Source organism: Drosophila bipectinata, chromosome 3R (assembly GCF_030179905.1).
Source record: "Drosophila bipectinata strain 14024-0381.07 chromosome 3R, DbipHiC1v2, whole genome shotgun sequence".
Lineage (NCBI taxonomy): Eukaryota > Metazoa > Arthropoda > Insecta > Diptera > Drosophilidae > Drosophila > Drosophila bipectinata.
The window spans coordinates 9,406,986-9,428,891 of record NC_091739.1 but is presented as its reverse complement, the minus strand read 5'-3'; the positions used below and the strand labels follow the sequence as shown (position 1 = coordinate 9,428,891).

Genomic DNA, 21,906 nt, shown 5'->3' with positions numbered 1-21,906 from the left:
CCTCGGCATTTATGCCATTCGAATTAATTATTTTGGCCAATTTATGGCACACCTTTCCGTAGCGCCAAGAAACGGCAGATGAAGTGTCTTCTTGGCCAAGGTATCAGTTTTCACGGCCCAACCACTCTCTCTCTATTTGCTGCCAAATATCAATCAAACGCCCAAGTGTGTTCACATATTAGGGAAACTTGACAGACAACCAGTCAGACACACTGGCCTTGGGGTTGAAAGTATTTATAAATTATTGTACAAACTCATAATAAATGTGTATTGTTTTTGGTTGTTCGGGAGTCTGCTTAAATATAGAAGAACACGGTGAAAGTCCCTGACAAATGGCTCCCACTCGGCGGCTCAGCTGCCCACACAAGGTGTCAAGGCAACGCGTCGTATACGCAATTCGTTTAACTTTTCTTTTGTCTGATTGCTAAGCGAAAAGAAAAATCATGTCTATGGCTTGAGCTTTGGCTTTAGCTTTAGCTTCGGCCTGATCTCTTACCTCCGGTAACCACGTACCCGTCAACTTAGACCCACTGTTCCATTCATAATGTCTGCCTGGCCGATAAGAAAGTCAAGCTTTAAAACATATCATGGACCACCCGGCCGAAGACTTAATCTCGTGTGGCAAATGTTTTGACGCAATTTCGCCCAGCCCATTTTACATTTACATACATTTGTCTAACTTTTGCCCAAATGGTCCAGGAATATAAGGTTGCAGGGGCAGGCGGCAGCTGACATTCCCTCTCCGCCGTCTGCCGTCTGGCGGCGTCTTTATTGTTTCGCAAACTGTTTTACAGGTGCTACAAATTTGAATATAAATACACAAGCAGCCAGCGAGCACGCTGTGTGCAATAATAAAATAAAATGCCATTCAATGGCGGCTCTGTGAAAGGTGCACTATGGCTTTACATATCAAAACTCTAAGTAAAAATATTCAAAAGGTAAAAATATCTGGTCGGCAGTCCACGTGGGTCACGATAAAGGAACATTTAATTTATTCTTCGCAAGTAAGACAAGTTTTAAAGATCTTTGAATAATTTTTGTTATAAAATCTTAGAGACTCACCCACTGTACAGAACCATTGCCACGTTGAAAAGACGAGTCGGCATTTTTAGCCAATGGGGACCATTCCGAGGGGCCGCAAAAGTTGAATACTCACACACTTGCCCACACTGCCACGCAGGCTGCAACTTTTCAATTTGCTCGCCTCGTCTATTTACAATTTAAGAAAACAAAACCAAGCCAAACCGAACCGAACCGAAATGAAAATGCTGGGAGCCGGCCTGGGCTGAGAAAATGGCATGAAAATTCACTGAGACAACCAAACGAGCCTTGATATCCAGTTTCGGCTACCATTTTGAAATTTGCGTGTGTTTCTTTTTGGGTTTTTGTTTTCAGGGGTCTGCTTTCCAACACAACGTGCGACTATGTCTGTCATTTAGATTTAAATTTAGTGGCTACTTAAGGCCCCGGCGTCTTAAGTGGATTTTTAGAGACAGTCTGAATGGTGCGATCCGAAAACGGCTTTCAAATTGTCAATTAGTCTGCTGTTCGCACAATCAAAGTACCAAATGTGAAACAAATTCAAACATAATGAAAACGAATCGCCGTGGCATGCTATCAGCGATCGAGTCCCCTTGGCTGGAATTGGCTCACAGGCAATTATCCTTTATGCACGTGTCACGCTCCATAAAATTGAAATGAAATACTAAACTGTGCTCGTTATGACTCTGATTGCGATGAGAACTGCAATTGCATGCGAGAAATCGTGCCGCGTGCATTGTCCGAGCCATAAACATAAGCCGGAGCCAGAGGACACGTCAGGACGGGCCAGGACCAGCCCCGGACCGAGTGACCTAATAAAGTTAGTGCCCGTTTGCTATCTTGCGATGCCATATTTTTCGCAGTGAAATCAATTTTTCATTTTGAGGCAGCATGACGACGCCATTCTCCCATTCCCATTCTCTTAGTGCACAATATGTGGCACGACAATTGTCACAGAGCACATTAAAAGTGACTCCGGAGCAGACAGCGTAATGGTTTATATAATGCCACGTCCTTTCCCAAAAATACTGAACAACAACATAACATAAATATGCAGCAAGTGGCTCTGGGAGAACAAAAGCCAGATGCATTCGACTTTTATGACTCATACGCCACGTTGCACAGAAAGTCTTTTGCCAAGTTTGAAATTGAGATTTTCTGGACAAAAGATATCTTTAACTTACGAGCCACCATTTTCAAAGAAGCCAATTTGCTATAAAGACTATGTTAAGACTTTAAAGAGCTAAAAAAAACTCTTGAATTTAAAAATCCACTTTAGTTATTTGTTATTTTTGGTTGCGATATCACAATCCTCTTGCGCGCTTCTTTGATTTTGCAATCAAATTCAATAAACTGCCTTTCGGTTTCAGCGCCTTTCGACGCCAATGGCAGTATCTTAAGTCAATTCGTATGACAAAAAAAGTGTTGGCTTAAGTGACAGCTTACTCAAAATATGTCAATCAAACTCAGCTTTTGCATTTCACCTTCTCCTACCTTTCAATCTCAAGGCCGAAGCAAATACATTTAATACCAAGAACTCGGATTTGGCATCGGTGGAGGAAGGTGTCCTGCCGACTAGACTCGACTCTTATTTTAGGCTATTTTGCATGCAAATTAAATGCGCATTAACAGTCGCCTGAAACTTTAATGCCGAGAGGAACTTATGCAAAGCACAAATGGGTTGATTTAAGCTCTCAGGAGATTTGCACATAGGTATTATAGGTATGTAAATATGGCAAATAAGGAATTTTAGCTGGAGGACTATCCTGATGACCATCGACAAGTTGCCATGGCATCTTTTATTTGTTTATTTTAAAGGCAAATGAAGGACAATGTTATTAAGTAGATTATAGCTTTAGGTTTCTGGGCTTGCCTGAGAATTAAGCAAACCAGAGATATTACTTATAATGATGTATGAGAATCAGTTACTATCGTAACTTACACTTGTGGCCCTTCACCTCCTGCTCCTGGATCCTGGATCCTTTCCCGCCATGCCACCCTGGGCGACCAAATTGAATGTGTCAGAAAAGAAAGCGGGCGACCAGACTGGTGCGTGCGTCTGTGTTTTTCATATAAATCATTGGCAAAATAGTGGCGTGCCCGCATTAGTGGGCCAAATACCTGGCAGCGGCGCGTAAAAGTTTTTGGCATTTTAAAGGAGAGTTCACTTGCTCAGTTCGGGCACGTTGTGCGAGGCGCCCCGCAAAGTTGCGGCTAATCAATTTAAAGTTGCAGTCAAAGAGCAACAGACCCAGGCGGGAACACGAACACGACCATGAACATGGACAGATGGATGCCAGACATTGTAGTCACATATGCATGCATAAATTTCCGAGAGGCCACATCAAAGTTCAGGGGCTCCTTTGTTTGCGGTCGGCAAACGTGACAATGCTATTTAGGGTTTAAATGTCTATTGTTAGCTGCTAATTGCTGCGAGTCCTGTACGGTCCGAAGGGCCCAGGGTCAAGACAACCCGAGGCTGTTCTATTTAATTAGTGACACGTTCGTGGCATTACTTGACACGCGTTCGGTGTCATAAATTATTCCAAATCAGTGAACAAATTGCTCGGGGGATGGTTTCCGGGTGAAGTGACAATACAGTATAGATAATTTCTATCAGTATTATTTTACATGTGATAACCATTACTTCGTCGGAATCAAGTTCGACTTCCATTAAGAAACTCGCTTCCAACCCTGATTTACACTCCCCCAAGTCGGCCAAGTCACCCATGTCACACGCGGCGTATGCGCGATATTAATAACAGGCCGAGAATCCTGCACCTGCTGGCTCTCGAAATTTACACACAAAAGCCATGTTAACTGAAGCAAATATTTTTTACATTTTGCCGCCGAAGTACTTAAAGCATTTATTACGCGGCTTTTCATTTGGGATTTATGTGTTTTTAAGCATTCGCACAGCCCCGGGCTCAGAGGCAATATAAGAGTATTTTGGGAGATAAATTTTAAATACACTTTTAATTTTCTTTCATTACAGACTGATTGTTCTCCCATTCGAGGTGCAATTTAAATACTTATTTAATATATCTTTTGATTTTATCGTTGCAGGCCATGGCAGAGTAAGCCCTATCAGGAGGAGCAATGTTGCATTTAAGGCTATTCGATAGCTCGCTTTACCTGGCCTCCGTCTCGGAGTCCTCCCTGTCCGCGGGGGCGGGACGGGCGCTCAATGACAGCTTGGGCGGGGGCGTGGCCATGGCAGCGCCAGTTAATCTGACATACTTCACACCTGCGATATCACATGTGATGCTGGCGCCAGCAGCGACGGCGGCGGCAACAGCCTCGGCTGCAATAGTCCAGACGACATCGGCGCCGAGCCACGACTTAGAAGCCGTGGCGGCCCAGGCGGAGGTGGATATGAGCATGGAACTGGAGGCGGGGGCCGGGGGCAACTCCACAGCGGGGCACCCCGGCGAATTGGACAATTTAAATTCGTTCTACTTTTATGAGGTGAGTGCGAGCTGAAAATTGAGAGAAAACAAACTAAACTAATTTATTTATTCAAATCTGAGTCCCAGCTGCTCCATTTTATTTCCCATTTCATTATACCCTTGCAGAGGGTATTATAATTTTGTCCAAAAGTGTGCAACGCAGTGAAGGAGACATCTCCGACCCTATAAAGTATATATATTCTTGATCAGGATCACCTCCTGAGTTGATATGAGCATGTCCGTCTGTCCGTCTGTCCGTCTGTCTGTTTCTACGCAAACTAGTCTCTCAGTTTCAAAGCTATCGTCTTGAAACTTTGCACACACCCTTCTTTCCTTTGCACGCAGTATATAAGTCGGAACGGCCCGGATCGGCCGACTATATCCTATAGCTGCCATATAACTGATTGATCGGAAATGGTATAACTTTAGTATTTTTAGAGTTAGAGAGTTCAAATTTTGAGCTATTTTTGAGAGAGCTATTTTTGGCAAAATAATACGACATGCCAAATTTCATAAGGATCGGCCGACTATATCCTATAGCTGTCATATAACTGAACGATCGGAAATGACCCAACTTTCGTGTTTTTGAAGATAGAAAGCTGGAATTTAGTACAGACAGTTGATCCAACCTACCAAATTTCATTAGGATCGGCCGACTATATCCTATAGCTGCCATATAACTGAACGATCGGAAATGGTATTTGGTAGAAATATCAACTTTCGTATTTTTGAAGATAGAAGCTTGGGACTTTTTTTAGATTTTGTATTGTAATAAATTGGAGCATATATTCCTATTCCCATAAGGATCGGCCAACTATATCCGATGTTTGCGATATATATCCGGTTTTAACTGCAAGGGTATATAAACTTCGGCTCCGCCCGAAGTTAGCTTTGCTTTCTTGTTTTAATATCAAAAAGGCTAAAAAAGAACTGTATGATTATACAGTAGTTTTCTGTTAGAGTTTGAACTTTTAATCTTTATAAGTAAGAATATAAAAACCAACGTTAGTTGGTTAAAAATATAAAAAAATATTTCACTAGATGATTATTCTTATTAATATTTTACTCAAAAATTAATTTTATGAATTTTAGTACGTAGAAAACATTTCTGACAGTGCTCTTAAATTGAACCTGCATACAAAACTCACTTCACCCACAAGATGCAAGAGTATCGGTCCGTGGATCCTTGCCAAAATCAAACAAAGAAAACAAAGGAAACTAAGGAGCAAGGGTCTCAAAGTCACAGCTGCCAGCGCTGGCTTGTTGCTTGATGATACAAATTCCAATTTGTTGCAATTTTCCCTTTTTCGGAATGCTGGAAAAGCGGAAAACTGAGCAGCGGCAAAGAAAAACTTAATTTCAAGCTGACAAACCAACCAGCAGCGGCGACAAACAATAAAACGCCAAATGTCATTTGGTAACAAAACCAAAGAAAATTAAGAAAACTCAAGAAGAGGCCAAAGTTTTGTTGTCTTTTCTTGATAGAGAGTGGTGGGAAGAAGGTGATTTGCATGCCGAGGAAATCAAGAAACACAGACCACATCAATGGGGGGCAATCAATCAGAGGCCTCGCCAGATCGTGACAACAACTTCGATTAAACTAAACTTCCGATTCGTTTCGTTTGGAAGCTGCTACATACTGCCATAAAAAGTCCTCCATGTAATGAAATTTCCATACGCCCCATGGTATAAATCACACCATTGTTGGAACGGAAGTAGCCCTCGACCGTCCAATTTCCAGCCAAGGCACAGCAGCCGTCTAAACCATGTGAGCCAAGTTTAAGCGCGCCAATCACTCAAAGTGCGTGCGTGCGTATGGGGATGCCATAAATTTGGGTTTATTTAAATGAGTCCTTTCCAGGACCACAAAAAAGCGGAGACGCGACGACATGCTGGGTTGCAGGAGACACGTCACCATATGGTGTCCCATACTTGGGATGACAACGAAAAGTTTCCAGGGATTGCCAATAATATAAGAAGTAAAAATATATTATTTTATTTCTCTGTGGAGTGAAATAATAGTTGGGCTTCGAAGAAGAATTTTATTATTGGAGATATTTTTAAACAATGCTCTCCACAACCCAATATTAAATAAGACTGGCCAAACAAAGTCTTGCTTGTCTTTCGAGATTAAAAATTCTTTAATTTATTCAATCAAAAACTTATTGCATATTGATTTTTCAGACTGCAGGTCCTTTGTTTCGCCCGAATTGTAAGGATGTTATTATTTTGGTACCTCTGTTAACAGGATTCTGACAACTGGCGGCAAATGAAAAATAAATATAAAATGTTTTATATTGGTCTGATAGACTTCAAAACGAAACTTTATTTAGATAATCTGTGACAGGGAAAATGAAAATAAAAAAAATTCGACAAGCTGTGGCGTAAAAAGGTCGCCGACCTGACAATATTTTTCTCTGATACCGTGTGTGTCCCGAGTGGGTGTTGAAGGTGAATGCGGGAGGGCAGGATTCCAGGCATAACAGCTAAAAGGGGTCTCACATGATTTGCAATTTAAATGGCTTAGTTGAGGATTTGCCTTGACCAGCGGTCGTCCGTGGCGCAATCGTGATTGCTTTTTCCATGCTCCAAATCCCCTGTTAACACAGATCTCACTACGCTAAATCATCTTTAAGTTAAGCACCAAGTCCCAGCATCCTTTCTGATGTCTCACCTTAAAGTTAAAGTTAAAGGGCCGGACATTAAGCTGGTCGGCCACGGGTGCGCCAATTACAGCTGCATTGGGAGCAGGACGAAGCCAAAAGTCCTGACCAGGGCCAGCTCTGCATTGCCGTTCAATAGAGAAATGGGGAGGGGATCAAAAAGCATTATAGCCCTCGTATGAAAACGAGCACTTGGCCACAATTTTCCGATGGGAATCACTTTCCATGCTGGCCCGTGGCAGGAATAATCGAGAGTATTGCGCCATTTTATGTCCGTCTGTTTGTTTGTTTGTTTGCCAGCCTGAGGAAACCAAAGCATATTATGCAGCCGCACATGCCCTGAGCCATTGTTGGTCCATTGATGGAAATTCAAATGCGTAGGAGGAAAATGTAATATTAAAGCTTGACGCCGCCAGTCCTTGACGTATCCTTCACTGGCTGCGTCTCGGCGTTTTTGCTCCCATAATTACATATGCTCTAATGAGACTGGCCCTCATTTAGCAAACCGCTTGTCACCGTTCCAAGGTCCTGGCTTTCATATTTCCCCTAGAACACTGGCACACTTCATCTAATTTTAGCCAGGACCTCATGTCGTGTCCTCTCCCAGTGCATATATTTATGCAACACAGTTTTGATACAACAACGGTGGCCCTGGTGCGCCGGCTAATGTGGCCATCAAAGGCCAAAATTAATTGCTATTTTCTATGGTGCCAAAGTAAATATTTGCAAAAACGAAAAACACAACATGGCCTGTTTGCATGTTGATAAAAGTCAAACAGCTGCCAATATAATAATAGCGGCTAATTTGCCACTCAAACGGAATAAGGATGTGGCTAAAATGTTGCAATGGAATGGAATTTAATACCAACAATCTTAAATACTAAGTTACTTTTTAGGTTTTCAAGCTAAAGTCCTTATCTTAGCCGCAAATATGATGAAACTTTAAACAAGGCTGGTTTAAGGATCCACTGTCTCAGCATAGGCCTTGAAAAAAGGCTTGCCTGCAGGATAAATTTGCGTCCTTGCCGCAATTTTCTCGGCTTTTGCAAATATTATTCTCCGAAAGCGCGTCGATTCCAAGAACTCATTAATCTAGCGTAAAATTTTGTCTTAAGCTTATTTGCCAAGGAAAATTAAGCAGCTCAGGCAGCAGAACGGCGAGACTTGACGCATGTAAAATATGGGACACATGTCGCTGTCTGGGCCTGGCTCTGGCCCTGAGACTGATTTTGATTCTGGGGGCTCTCTTCGAGTCTGGAAGGTTAAACACTTAGTGGCCACAAAGCGGCATCATTAACCGACGGCTGCAGGGAATCTCCCTCTCGCCCAGTTCTTTACACATTTTTTCACAGCTTTTTTAGCAATTTAATTTGCCTCGAGCCGAGTGTGGAGCGTTGAGTGTCGAGTGCCGAGAGTAGATGTACTGGGCAGTAGGGAAAATTACAGCACTAAGCTGCTCGGGGAGACAGCCGGGCGACTGAGCTGAGCTGAGCTGCTTGTTTATTGTACCCGTCTTCAAGTATTTGCCCAGCACTCTTGGCAGTAAATAAACATATGTGGGAACTGCCTTCAGAGATGCTGCCATCGCCTCGAAGGAGCTAGAGGAGGTGTAATCACACTTGCCGAGCTTTAACGCAAATTAAAGCATAATTCCAGGCGGCGGACACGCGTGGTTGGGCTTAATTACATTTGCTCCATCCGAGCCGAGCCCGGGTCGCGTTGAGATGTTGACAAAACGAAATGCCCACAAGGACATCAAGACCATCAAGCGCTTGAGTGGCCAACGAGCTGGCCTCAAATGCGACCATGGGGACGATGTGGCGCACACTTGGCTAAAAATGAGTTAACAACATTATTTGCCCATTGGCCAGTGGAATTGTATGTAGCAATGGAACGGCCAAGACCACTCCCGGCCAGGCCAGGCCAGGCCAAGGCGGTGCGACAATGCGACAAAGCGACCAACATCAATTTTATTAAGGCAGCAACGTGATAGGATGGCCGCAGGTCCTTGATGACTTCTGCCGTTTTCTATGCGCTCGCCGCATCCTTGGGCAAGGCCCATAAAATACGTTTTGACAAGAGTTTTATCTGGCACGTCGCCTGTTAGTTGGATGTGTCATAGCGATTTATAAGGATTTGTTGCTGCCAGGAATATCCTGTGACAGTTGCAGTGAAAGAAATGGTTTTCAATTACTTATATTGTAGGATTTTTCAAATATAACATAAACAATAGAGACATTTTTAGCCTTTCTGGTTATAAACATTATTCATGATGATGAATTCAATGTGGTTTTAATTATCCTGAAGTGTAAGTTCTTGAATTTCAGTGTAGCCTTTGTTTGTTTTGGAAAAAATATGAGAATTGTATTTCATTTCGCATTGGAAGTCAATGCACTTCCGCCACTTTAATCTAAGCGAGATGAGGCCGCAGGACAGGTTTCTTGACTTTTCGGCTTGGCTGATTTTTTGGCAGCTCATCAAGCGTTCACCGACACCGACAAGAACACCAATCCAACACCAGGGAGCAGTAGTTCAATTCCATGTCTCAGGTTCAATGGTCGCACCAAGAGATGGCGAATCTTTTAATGGCCGTATTTTGCAAAACAGACTGTTCAAATTCCCCAAAGTGTCACTTGACCAACAAAATCAATAAGCGTCTTCTGCCAACTAATTGTTATAATTTGCCTCCTCGGCTCCCGGCCTGCCCCATCCTGCCAGCCTGTCAATGGCTATAAACGGGCTAAATTTCGAAACTTATGCGAGACGACAACAGCAACAATGGAAGTGTTAATTTCACAAATATTTTCCAGAACCAAACCGGGGGTGGATGGATGAAGAATTGACTTAATGAGTGCTCGAGTTAATTGTTGGTTTATTTGTCACGCTTGAACTTTGAACTCGGAGCAACAAATAAAATGGGGAGAGGGTGCCCAAAAAAGTTTTCCACCCAACGGGTTGCCCTTTGAAATGGGTTTTTGAAATTTTGTAGTCAAATATTAAACATGAAATCAATAAATTTCGGCCAAAGTTCGCCTTCAGCGCTGTTTGCAATACAAAGGAGCCTCTACATGTGGATATATTACGAGTATATTTTATGGCAGAGGAAAAGCAAAGAAATGGAAATAATAGAAGAGCCAAAACTGTTTGCAAAGGCATCCTTTGGGAGGACTGGCTCACTTTTTATTGCGAAAAAAATTCTTTATGCATTTCATGAACCATAAAAAGTAAATAAAAATACAAACTTCCTTTTAAAGTCGGGAAAACCTTTTTACTGTCCATCGGCAATCAATCTTCAGAGGGTCCTGGCTGGGGAGAGCTAACCGCTATAAATAACCACAGGACTAAGAACGCCCAAGTCTGGCCAAATCCGTGCCACGCCCCGTTGTGTCTGCACATAATTTGTGAAATAAAATACTCGCTGCTGAGGCGAAAACCCCAAATTGAAACCAAATTAAATTGCAATAAATCAACATGGCGTTAATAGCGTTTCCCCCAAACTGATAACCATTAAGTGGGCGTCGTCAGGGGAGATCGCCAGCCTCGAAATACCAACAGTGAAACGGAAACCCATCCACATGTGTTTTGTGGTTACCATTGCTATGGTACTCCCACTCGAGACCTCGTGCTGATTCTGTTCCTTTTTAACGTCTAATTGATTTGTTTTCCCACTATGCTAAGGAGGAATTTACGGAGCTTCATCCAATCCACCCACCCTATGTCCTTGGCTTCAAGCTGCTGTTTGTTTTCCTCAATTTTTGGTAGTCCGCTACACAGCTGGAAAAAGTTATTTGGCTAGTGATCCACAAGAAATCCAATTTAGAAAAAATACTCTTTTTTTCTCTAGATGTAGTTATTTTTTTGGCAATCAGAAGGCGCAAACACAAGCCCTGGGCCAATCGTCCATACAGCCAGCTGCTGACAAATGTGTGCTTTATTATTGATATTTTTGTTTAGCCAAGGGGATTGTGTTTCCCGAAAACAAAAATGTCGCAAAAATATATGTTTATCTTTATATATATGAGTGTAATAAAAGTGGCACAGACACAGGTTGAAAATCAATGGGATATGCTGGAAAAAAACACCCCAGCTGATAAGTGCACATGTATCCTGTGGCATGTGCCCCCTATTCCCGTCTGACAATTGTAATCACAGGGCGGAAGTTCTCTTAATGACAGACATCAAGCGACATTTTGTGCAACAATAAGCTGCGGCGATAAGGACCAGAACAATGAAGGCGGGCCAGCTATCCCCCCAGCACACTCAACCAAAATTGTTAGCTGCTAAAACGGAGCTGAGTAAAAAATTTAATTTCATTTTCATAAGCACAAAATGCCACTCACTTCAGCTGACAGCCCGCCCACATGGCACACCGAAAACTGGCATTTATCTCAAAGTGTTAAGGGATAAGGGAATAGTGGCATAGAGGCAGAGTGGCAGGGGCGGAAAGCACCCGCAACTACATTTTCGCATCATTACAATTTGCATGCATAAGCAGCCAGGGCACACAATAAATTTTACATAGCCCGAGTCAATTACAGTTCCACACTGCGTATGAGCAATGCAGAGCGTTGGCCCGCAAAAAAAGCCAAGGAACGTAAGCGGAGTACACACGACTGCATTTGGGTGACTAAAAATATAGCGAAGCACAGAATACACTCGCTTTGGGTGGCACTTAAAAAATCGTAAAAAAAAAAAGAAAAGGGCGATTGTGTAAATTATGCAAATCGTAAAAGCGCTGAAATCCGCGCCTAAGGGACCAGATGACCCCCCGGCCAGATAATTGCAGCAGAATGTATGGAGTTTTACGACACTACCCAGAATACTAAGCTGCATGGAGAATGAGGAATGGAGAGGCAGAGAGCTCAGAGAAAGCAAAAAGGAAGAAATCTCCCAAAGCGGAGGACATTCATCTTCAGCTTCTTCTCCAACTGGTTTTGTGCAAGTGCGCGAAATGCGCTTAATGAGAAAATGCAAAGTGCGACAAACCAACAGCGAAATTATGCTCCGTAAATACTTGAAGAGCAGCAGGACCAGAAAAAGTGTCACCAGACGAAGGAAACAGAGTGAGACAGATGGCTGGCGATAGGGGGAGATTGGGGGGGTCTGAGTGCCTCGGTGAGCTATTTACATGACTTACTAGGAAGTAGGTCAGCTCCCCGAGTCGCACCAAAGTATGCAATGAATTGTGCGGCGTCTTCAATGAAATTAAGTAAAATGACTTAAGTGAGTGCTTAAGACGGCTCTATTACAAAGTTGTCTTAAAAAAGAATTTGTTGGAAATATTTTATTGTTTAAACATTTTCATTTAAAAGCCCGTATAACCTTTACCAGTTCGTATGAACAAGAGAAAAGCTGAAATTTAAAAATCAACCTTGGTTTTCACTTTTAAAGGTTTCGCAGTTTTTTTGTACTTTTTTGCTAAACAAAACCAAGCGATCCCCTTGTAAAATCAAGTTTCCGTTGAAATTCACTTAAAAAATTCGACGAATTTCTGCAGCTTTTTGTTTAAAATACACCTGTACTACGATGTAAGCGAACTGAATCGGAAGTGGGCGGGGAATACACGGCAATCAGCACGCAGACATACCTAGAACAAAATTTCTTTCACCATTGAGGCGGGGGGGAGCTGGTACCACATCAAAGTAACGGGTAGTACATGCCAAAAAGCATCAAAGTGGCAAGACTGACGTTTTTGCGAGGGGCAGAGTGAGGAGGGAGGACACATAGCCGGTGCCAATGCCAATGCAGCGGAAGCAGCAACGTCATTTACGCAATTCCAACGAAATTGGCACAAACATCCTCTGTCCGACCATGTTACTGAAAAGTTGATTATGTCTGAGTCCAAAAAATGCTAGACAACTATAAACTTTTTATATTTTCCTCCATAACATATTAATACTTAGAATACCATTAAAAATGTCAATAAGAAATTTTTTTATATTTATTTCTGTCTAAATCCCCTAAAGACTTTATATGCAAAGAGACCAAAAACTTTGGTAGTTAAATACACAATAATGCAAATCCATTAAGAGCTGAAAATAAAAAGAAATAAAGAGCTTTTTGCACTTTAAGTATTTTGGGCTTCAAGGGTGTCAAGGAGGATCCATTGGGAAATTATTAGAAAGTTTTGAGTTATTTTGTTTTAAATTTTATGCTAAATTTAAATAGGTTCTTAATGTCAAAATCCTGTAAAATTTGTGTATTAATTTATCTACATATCTAAGAAAAAACACTTATTTTATTGAATAATCGATTTTATCAACACCTTCTTTTTCTCTTATGTGTCCTAAAATTTAATATTATGGCATTAAGAGTTTCCACTAAAGCATATCCTAAATAAACTTGAAGGCAGAACTCTACCGAAGCGTGTAAAAGTCGCGTCCGCCTTTACGTTTCCGTTTCCGCTTTCTACGTGCGCAATGTCAAATGTGACACCCACAAATACATGGGTGTGAGTGTGTGCATAAATGATTAAGTGCGTGCTTGCATTTGGCTTGCACATCACGTAGCAGCCATGCATTTTTTCCTTTGACACAAAGCACTTTATAATGCCCTCTCGCACTCACACAGTTACCCATTTAATGTTGCATTTGATTCGCATTTCAAAAGTTATGGCATGCCACTTATTTCAATCAGAGGATTGTATTTTAATTACAGATTATGATTTAGAATCAGTTTTCAAGGGCTCTTATGCATGAAACTAAATTTTGATTGAAAGTGAAGGGTCGGATTTGAGTTTAATTCTACAAAAGGGTTGATTTTCAATGCCAGATACCCGTCCTATTTCTGACCACCTGAAATCGCATTTAATTAAGGATAAGTATGTGGATTTTCATATCATTTTCAAGGGCTTCTTCATTGGAATTAGGTTCCTTTAAATATCATTTTAGACTTTAATAAAGGTTAATTATTATGGTACTGCAACTAATTACTACGGAATAGTATAACGTTTGTGTTATTTTCTGCCTCAAGTAAACCTTTTAATTTATTTATCTTGTCTCGTTTTAATTGCTTATGTGGTTAATTTACATTTGAGGCCTAAATGAGAGATGGCTGCACTACAAATTACGCAAATTTTTCAGGTTTACCAAAGCAACACTCAACTGTGGTCCTTCTTTGTACAATTTATCCTTACTAAAGTTGGCTGCCCAACTTTATATGCCAAAGTCATGCTCCAGCAATCCCTCAACGACAAGAACCGCAGCAATTTGCATAACAGAACATGGCAACACTTTTCATTTACACACAAAATTACTTGACTTGGCACCTCCGGAGCCCTGCGTCCGGAAGGGACTGAAGGAATGAGGTGGCATTCGCAGAGGAATCAAGTCTTACTCTAAATGGAATCAAAGTCAGCCGCCAAGTGGTGCTCAAGCATATAGAAAAACACGTGAAAGGCAGTGAAGGGAAAAGGAAGGAGGCGGAAAAATAACAAAAAATAAGGGAAAAATCCGTAAACTGCAGAAGCACAACAAAATCAGAAGTAACAACTCTGGCGTCTAGTTTTTAGTCGTTCCAGAGTCGAGACTCCGGAGTCCGTACTACAGACTCCAGACCACTTGACTGCCTGCCAGGCAGTCAGACAGTCGGACACCCAGACAGACTTACAAACTGGTCCATGAACTGTTCTCCCATGAAGCTGCTGCATTTCCGTGTGTCCTGCCTCCGCTGCCAGAGAGCCCTGCCTCCGCTGCCGCATTCCGACCTCCTTTGACAAGTGCCAGTTGTGGAATTTTAAATTAAGAAAAAGTTTATTTTGCTTTCGATAGATTTTGCTGCTCCTACTGCCGCCCGGAACTTGTCTTTTTCGTTAATCGCTAGGTGTTGCTGTCCTTGGCAAGCTGGACGTTAATTAAATTTGTAGGATTCCAGCGGGTGGGATGGGGCAAGTGGCATTTGCAGCCACGGTCGGAGTTGGAGTTAAAGTAGATACATCAACAAAACATCCCTGCAGTTTGCTTAGTCCTTAGTCGTTAAAGAAATGTTGATGCAAACTTTAGGCAAGCTGAAAGTTTCCATTTAGTTTGGTATCTTTCGGCACGGAAAGTTAATCTAAACTTGGACAAAAGGCTTCTAATGATGTCTATGGGCATTAGGTGGACAAAACTTTCGACACATACTGCAAAAGTTACATTCTAATTATAAAGTAGTTTATGCCTAAATACTTAAGTGTTCATTCCATTGGGAAGCGAATCATGAGAGCTAATGAATCGGGTAATGGAATCATAAAGTTGCGACTCAAAACTCATAGAAGAGTAAGCTTTAAGAGCACCTTGAATTTATTTTTGATTGGCAGGACTACCTTTATAAGCCCGTCCATCTATGAGAGCTCCCAAATCAAGCTGTCTGCCGGGGAATATCAAACCGCTTACTGGCGGACTGACAGGCGGTGTCTGGTTAAAATCTGACTTCAATTTCGACGCCCCGTCGCCTGTCAACTTATCTGCTGACCACACAAATAAAACGATTTGGCATGGCTACTTAATGCCTTGTCCCTCAGTTCATTTGGCAGACCAAGACAGAGATAGATGGGGTCTGATATAGAGACAGTGGGGCAGTGCGAAGGCAGGACATGTGGCTGCCGCTTATGTGTTAATTATCGCCGGCAACCCAATGGGAACCCAACTCAAGCGGTAAATGGCTGGGAAAAATATTCAAATTTATGCCTGACTTGACTTTTGTTGCCTATCACAAATGCCTATGTTGTTTATGCAAATTGCTAGGCAGGCATGGGCCACACCCCCTCATAGACACACATGGAAATTCGGCCGTAACTTCCGTCAACCGCAGCAGATTCTCCACATCCTCTGCTTCGTCCTGGGGGCAGGCTGTAATTTGTTTTGCATAGTTCTAGGCGCGTGCTTATATTTATTGTTTGCCTGTCTGCTTGTTAATAATGTTGGTACAACCTCGCCTTTGTTTTCCCATTGTCTGGTCGGTCAGTCACAGTTTTGTGGAATAGCCTGAGAGCTCGAGATATATGATCAAAAAAGGAAACTCTATCTAGACATTCTACTAATTAATTATATTTTTAAAAACACACATCCAAAAAATGGTGTATATGCCAAAGGTCCTTCTTTCCGGCTTTCTTTTTTGGCCACCTCTGATGCTTAGGTTATCTGAGCATCAGGCCATTCCGACTCATATTTATGTATGGTCCCTTAATTTATTTATACATTAGGCACATTTGCATTGCGACAACATTCCACTGGGCTATCTATGCGATTCTTTTATGGCCATCTTTGGGCCAACTAGCTGAATTTATGTTCGACTCATTTGATTAATGTGTTTTGTTGACCCTTGAATTTACGAGTCACTGGCGTAACAATTTGAGTTTCGGCTGTGGGTTCTTTTCTCTGTTAGACTGGAAATTTATCGAGCCGTTTAGTGGGTCAGTTGTTAGTTGTCAGTGGAGAAGAGGAGATTATTTCAGAGTCACCCTATTAATCTCTTATTATAGTTGACCAAAATGAAGTCATATTTCTACAAGTCCTGCTTAAAGCGGAGGGACCAGTTAAATAACTATTATGTCAGCCTGTGGCTCTTTATGATGGCTTTCATAACCAACCACAATTATGTTGGCAAATCTTTGGTAATTTTTCATGTTTCCCAACACACACGCACTTAAGTGCCCCAAAATTCCACTCAACAGTTTGTCAACATCATGTACAAACGCACTGGCACTGGCACTGGCCGTGGTGACGGGCTTTTATTAATTTCAATTTGTGTCAACATCAACGCCAAAAATGCACGGCCGAGAGGGGACTGGGTGGCTCTGGGTGGAATGATTTAAGCCAGCTGATGACAAAATGTTTGGCCATTAGGCGAATTAAAGCGCAGTCTGTCCAGGCTTTCAGACAGTGAGAGAAATGACTCTAATTATTTTGAATTTTCATGTAGTCTTCCTGGAGGCCCTTACAAAAATTCTCCCAACTAAATTCATAAAAATAAGTTTCAAAAGTTATGATCTGTTACCTCTTCGCTTTGTTCCCGGTGTACGTTTAACCCAAACCTCTGCCGAGCTGACTTTGGTGGCTTTTGCCATAGAGCAGTTCATAAAACGAGACTGGCCAGCCATTGTTACCGAAATAGCAACACAAACCCACTATAAAAACCATGATTGATGTGCTCGGCTTGACCCAAATGCATGTTTTTATGCCAAAATAATACGCTCTTATCTCCACCGAGCTCAAGTGTCCTTCCCCGAATACTATGTATGCATGAATGTCCGTCGTTGGGTGATGATTATATATCTAAGGATACATTCCCCACAATATGCTCCGGCGTTGGCCCGGCTTTCTCAGGGTTCGTTGAACTGGTTGCGAAAGTTTTCTGCTAATGCTTATTATCTGACCATTTGCTGGCTCAGCACGCGGCGTATACGTAATACGTAATATGAAATTTAATTTTACTTTATGCAACTTTTCTGGAGCCAGGGCACTCAAGCACAATGTAATCGCTATTAATGAATGCCCTGAAAAGTGCGAAGGAAACGAAAACAAACAAGGAGCCAAACAACCAAACAAAACACATTCAACGCAGACTCGCATAAACTCACTTTATACACATAGAACTACACACACACCAGAAAAAACTTAAGCTGGAAATGCCAGCAAACAATGGGGGCCAAGTGGCATGCGGCATGTGGCATGTGCTCCGCGTCCTCGGCTCAGATGCTTTTTAAATATGAGCAGCGAAAATAAAAGTTGATTAAGCTTATGGGCGAAGTAGGATACTTTGTCCTAGACTTTTAAGGGTCCTATAATATTCAAAAATAAATGTATTCATGGATATATTATGACAAATATAAAGTGTAGACTTGTATTTAATCTAGTATTATATCTAATAGCGTATATTTAAGTCCATATCTCTGTTGAAAGGAAATCTGTTGGGGTCTCAGCTGGTCGCGGAACTGGGCTACAAGGACTGATTTATAAGCGCAGCTGCTTGTGGCTCTTACAACTGCAACAACTGCCAAGGGCGGAGTGGAATGGAAAGCTCCATTCTTGCAAAAATGAAATTAATTTCCCATTGCCTTTTGTTTGCGGCCACCCATTTGTCTTTGTTGCTGCATTTTACGATCCGCAGGCAGCGGTTGAAATTTGTCAGCACGGCGATTTAGTGAGCTTAAAGCCACAAGATCCCAAGCCGCAGAGTGCACTTAAAGTCGCTGCCACAAAAAGTAAAAGGGTCCTGCTAGAGAGGAGGGTGTGGCAAGGGTTAAGGGATACAGTGCCCGGAAAACGGAAAAAGGACTAGGAAGAGGCAACGATGCGCCGCGCGTGGCACTCAAGTGCCAAGTGGCTGCTATTGTTATGGCTGTCCCACTTAATAATCAGACATAATAGTTTGAGGCTGCAGATAAAGTTTCTCCGGGCCCAGATGCCGCTGCCGCAGCCACCGCCGGTACCGTTCAACAGGTGGCGCTGTGGTATTATTGTTGCCTCTGCAAGAATTGCCTTTTAATGAGGATTTACGGTCGTCCTGGCGGAGAATCCCGACCTCCCAGCCTCCCATTTCTGCCCTTTTGGGGTCTTATCTGTGCGCTTCTTTAAACGCTGGCCTTTGGGCTTATGCGTTCAACTCTTTGGCTCCTAAAATTGAATTTCGCACTTTTAATGTTCTCGCAGCAAAAAAGCAATTTCCTCGAGGTGCAAAGCCAAATTGAAAAAGGCATAATGACTTGCCAAAAAAGGGCAACGCCTACAACCACAAGCACACACGGCCAAACGAAGAAAATAAATAAAAATAAGAGAAAAAAGGCAGCCAGAAATGGTCGATCATTAAAAAAGGCTTACAATATGCCATTTATTACATTTTTATAGCGGCCACAGCATGGGACATAATAAAAACCTAATACTGGCTAAAAAGAAATCTTCAAAAGTTGATTTTTCTGTATTAAAATTTTATAGCATTTTTTCAAGCTGGATAACCTATTATTTCTTTAATAATTAAGTGCTTAATAGAATATTTTCCGGTAAAATCTATCTTAAAACCACTTAAAAGAAAATAAAACCTTTTTGCCTCGATAGGCACGAAGTGTGAATCTGAATGCCTTAACGCTTATATTTGGAAACACTTCCTGAATAAAAAAAATCATGATCCTTTACAAAAATAGGAGCTGAGCCAACATCTAATGGGGAAAACTTTTGCAAAGCGTGAAAACTTCTGAATGCGTTAACTTGAGTTCAAGCGCGAATCTACTTTCTTAAAAGTCACGCTGGAAAATTGCACTTGAGAGGCCAAAGCCCAAACACCTAGCGACATGAAGCCGACAAAGGCTTTAAGGAAACTTGCCAAGTCATTTTCTGAGCAAGAACAAAAACGAAGGCCAAATCAAAGCTCGGCAAGGGGAACCCTTCAACTTCACTGGGGTAAATGCAAAAATACTTGCCTCTAATAAATGACGTGGGGCAACATCAGAAGCAGAAACAGAAGCAATAACATCAGCAACAGCAACAGTGGAGGCGTATTTAATAATAAACGCGACACCGGCGAATAATGAAAAACGGGCCAGACAGGATGTGCCAGGAATGAGTAAAAATAGCCTGGGCTTGGTCGAGGTTTGCTCATTTGCTGATTTTCTGATTTATGCGCCAATTTGCGCAACATGATGTACCGCCAGACGGAAAAGAGGCTCATTGCGCCAAAGAGTCTCCGGAACAGAATACTATATCTGTCTGGCCATACTTATTTTTGTATACATGTCTCACTTAGGCCCTTCTCCCGACAAAAAAATGAGCAAGCTGCAAGCATAAGCAGGGCATTGGGGCAGCAAAAAGTTGTAGCATAAGCTGGGGCGACTTTAGTCGGTGTAGAGCGCCAAGGACGAAGCCTGTCAAGTTTTTTTTCGGGGAAAGTTTGCTTTCTGCTCGCCCTTAAGGCGTCGACATCAGCGTTGGCGTCAGACTGCACAGACCCCGAGGCCATAACTCAAACTCACCTTCAATACCCACTCCCAGGACATCCTACATACATATATGAGTTTGCTCCGCGATGCGTTGAAAACAAATTTAATTTGCTCAAAAAATCACACATCTTTGGGACGGTTGAATGTGATGGACATGAAAGTTATTGTGAATGTTTAACCGATTCGGTAAAAAAGGATTATTGAGCTTTATTTCCAGGAAATGCTTCATATGATGATTTTATTCGTTGCATTTAGTCTCTTTTGAAATTCAATAAAACAACTCAAACGGATTAAGGAAATTATTTTGAATTTTATTATCCGTTTTTAATATTTTTTTTTTTTGATATTGAAAATTGTATATTCTGAAATATCCTATTCGTTACTCAATTATATTATATAAAACTCTATTCCCAAACATATTCGTCTCTAATCCAACATAATTTTATAAATTATAATAAACGGTGGAGAAGTTCAAACACAATTAATTATTTTGTTTCTAAAATTACTCCATAAATAGACCCACGAAATGGTCATACTTTAGCCAATACCTACGTAGTCCTTCATCCTGGCAGCAATTTCCTGCTGGGGCAACGTTTGCTGTCTTTGCTTCCATCACGGCTGTGTCTGTGTGGGCTGCCGTGTTGTCCTAGTCTTGTTAGTACTGAGCTGGAAAGAACAAACTTCCGCCGGCACATCCTGTCATCAGCCACGCCCCTATCCCCCCACCACCTCCCGCCTCCGTGCTATGACTTCATAGCTCTATCATTTTTATGGCTATTTAAAGGGCCATAAACAACGTGGCGTGTGAGTGTGTGAACGTGTGTGTCGGGGGAGCATTAAATTGAGTTTTATGCGTGATTTCCGTTCTTAACACTTTGTTGACAATGAATTTTATAGACGCTTAATGAAATGTGACAAAACCTGCTTCCTTCCAGACGGAGCAGTTTGCGGTCCTGTGGATCCTCTTCACCGTCATCGTGCTGGGCAATTCGGCGGTCCTGTTCGTGATGTTCATCAACAAGAACCGCAAATCGCGAATGAACTACTTCATCAAGCAGCTGGCCCTGGCAGGTGAGTTTCCTGACTTGTTGAGATTTTCCATTTCCGAGCTCCTGTCCATTTTCACAGATCTCTGCGTGGGACTGCTCAACGTGTTGACGGACATTATATGGCGGATTACGATTTCGTGGCGTGCCGGCAACCTGGCTTGCAAGGTCATCCGCTTCTCGCAGGTCTGCGTCACATACTCATCCACCTACGTGCTGGTGGCCATGAGCATCGACAGATACGATGCAATAACGCACCCCATGAACTTCTCAAAGTCGTGTAAGTCGTCGTCGTGTGAAAACTTTTCTAATTGCAAAATGCTGTTCGCCAAAGCCCTGCTGCTCGTTTATTCGGATTACATGAAATTTTTACGAAAACGTGGCAGTTTTTATCACAGCAATTTAAAATTTGACATAATCATTTATTTATGAAATTAACTTAATCTGAAGAATAGTTTATCATATTTTGAAACTAAATAAAGTATTATCCTTCAAAATATTATTTTAAATAACCTTTATAGGGAAGAGAGCTCGTCACTTGGTGGCTGGTGCCTGGATCATCTCCGCAGTCTTCTCCCTTCCCATTCTGGTGCTCTACGAGGAGAAGCTCATCCAAGGACATCCACAGTGTTGGATTGAACTGGGCTCCCCCATGGCCTGGCAGGTGTACATGAGTCTGGTGTCGGCCACATTATTTGCGATTCCAGCTCTGATCATTTCCGCGTGCTATGCAATTATTGTGAAGACGATATGGGCCAAGGGCTCTATATTCGTTCCCACAGGTTAGTAGAAAAATT

The 21,906-nt window shown here is 42.1% G+C and overlaps 1 protein-coding gene across 1 annotated transcript in view; it reads left to right on the top strand.

Annotated features, from left to right (window-relative positions):
• Positions 1-21,906, top strand: part of CCAP-R (Crustacean cardioactive peptide receptor) — a 30,842-nt gene that overhangs the window by 7,983 nt on the left and 953 nt on the right. Inside the window, exons 2-5 of the mRNA XM_070281411.1 lie at positions 4,108-4,509; positions 20,999-21,134; positions 21,192-21,389; positions 21,631-21,891. Of these exons, the coding sequence (XP_070137512.1) occupies positions 4,141-4,509; positions 20,999-21,134; positions 21,192-21,389; positions 21,631-21,891 (964 nt within the window). The 5' untranslated portion in view covers positions 4,108-4,140. The remainder of the gene's footprint in view (positions 1-4,107; positions 4,510-20,998; positions 21,135-21,191; positions 21,390-21,630; positions 21,892-21,906) is intronic.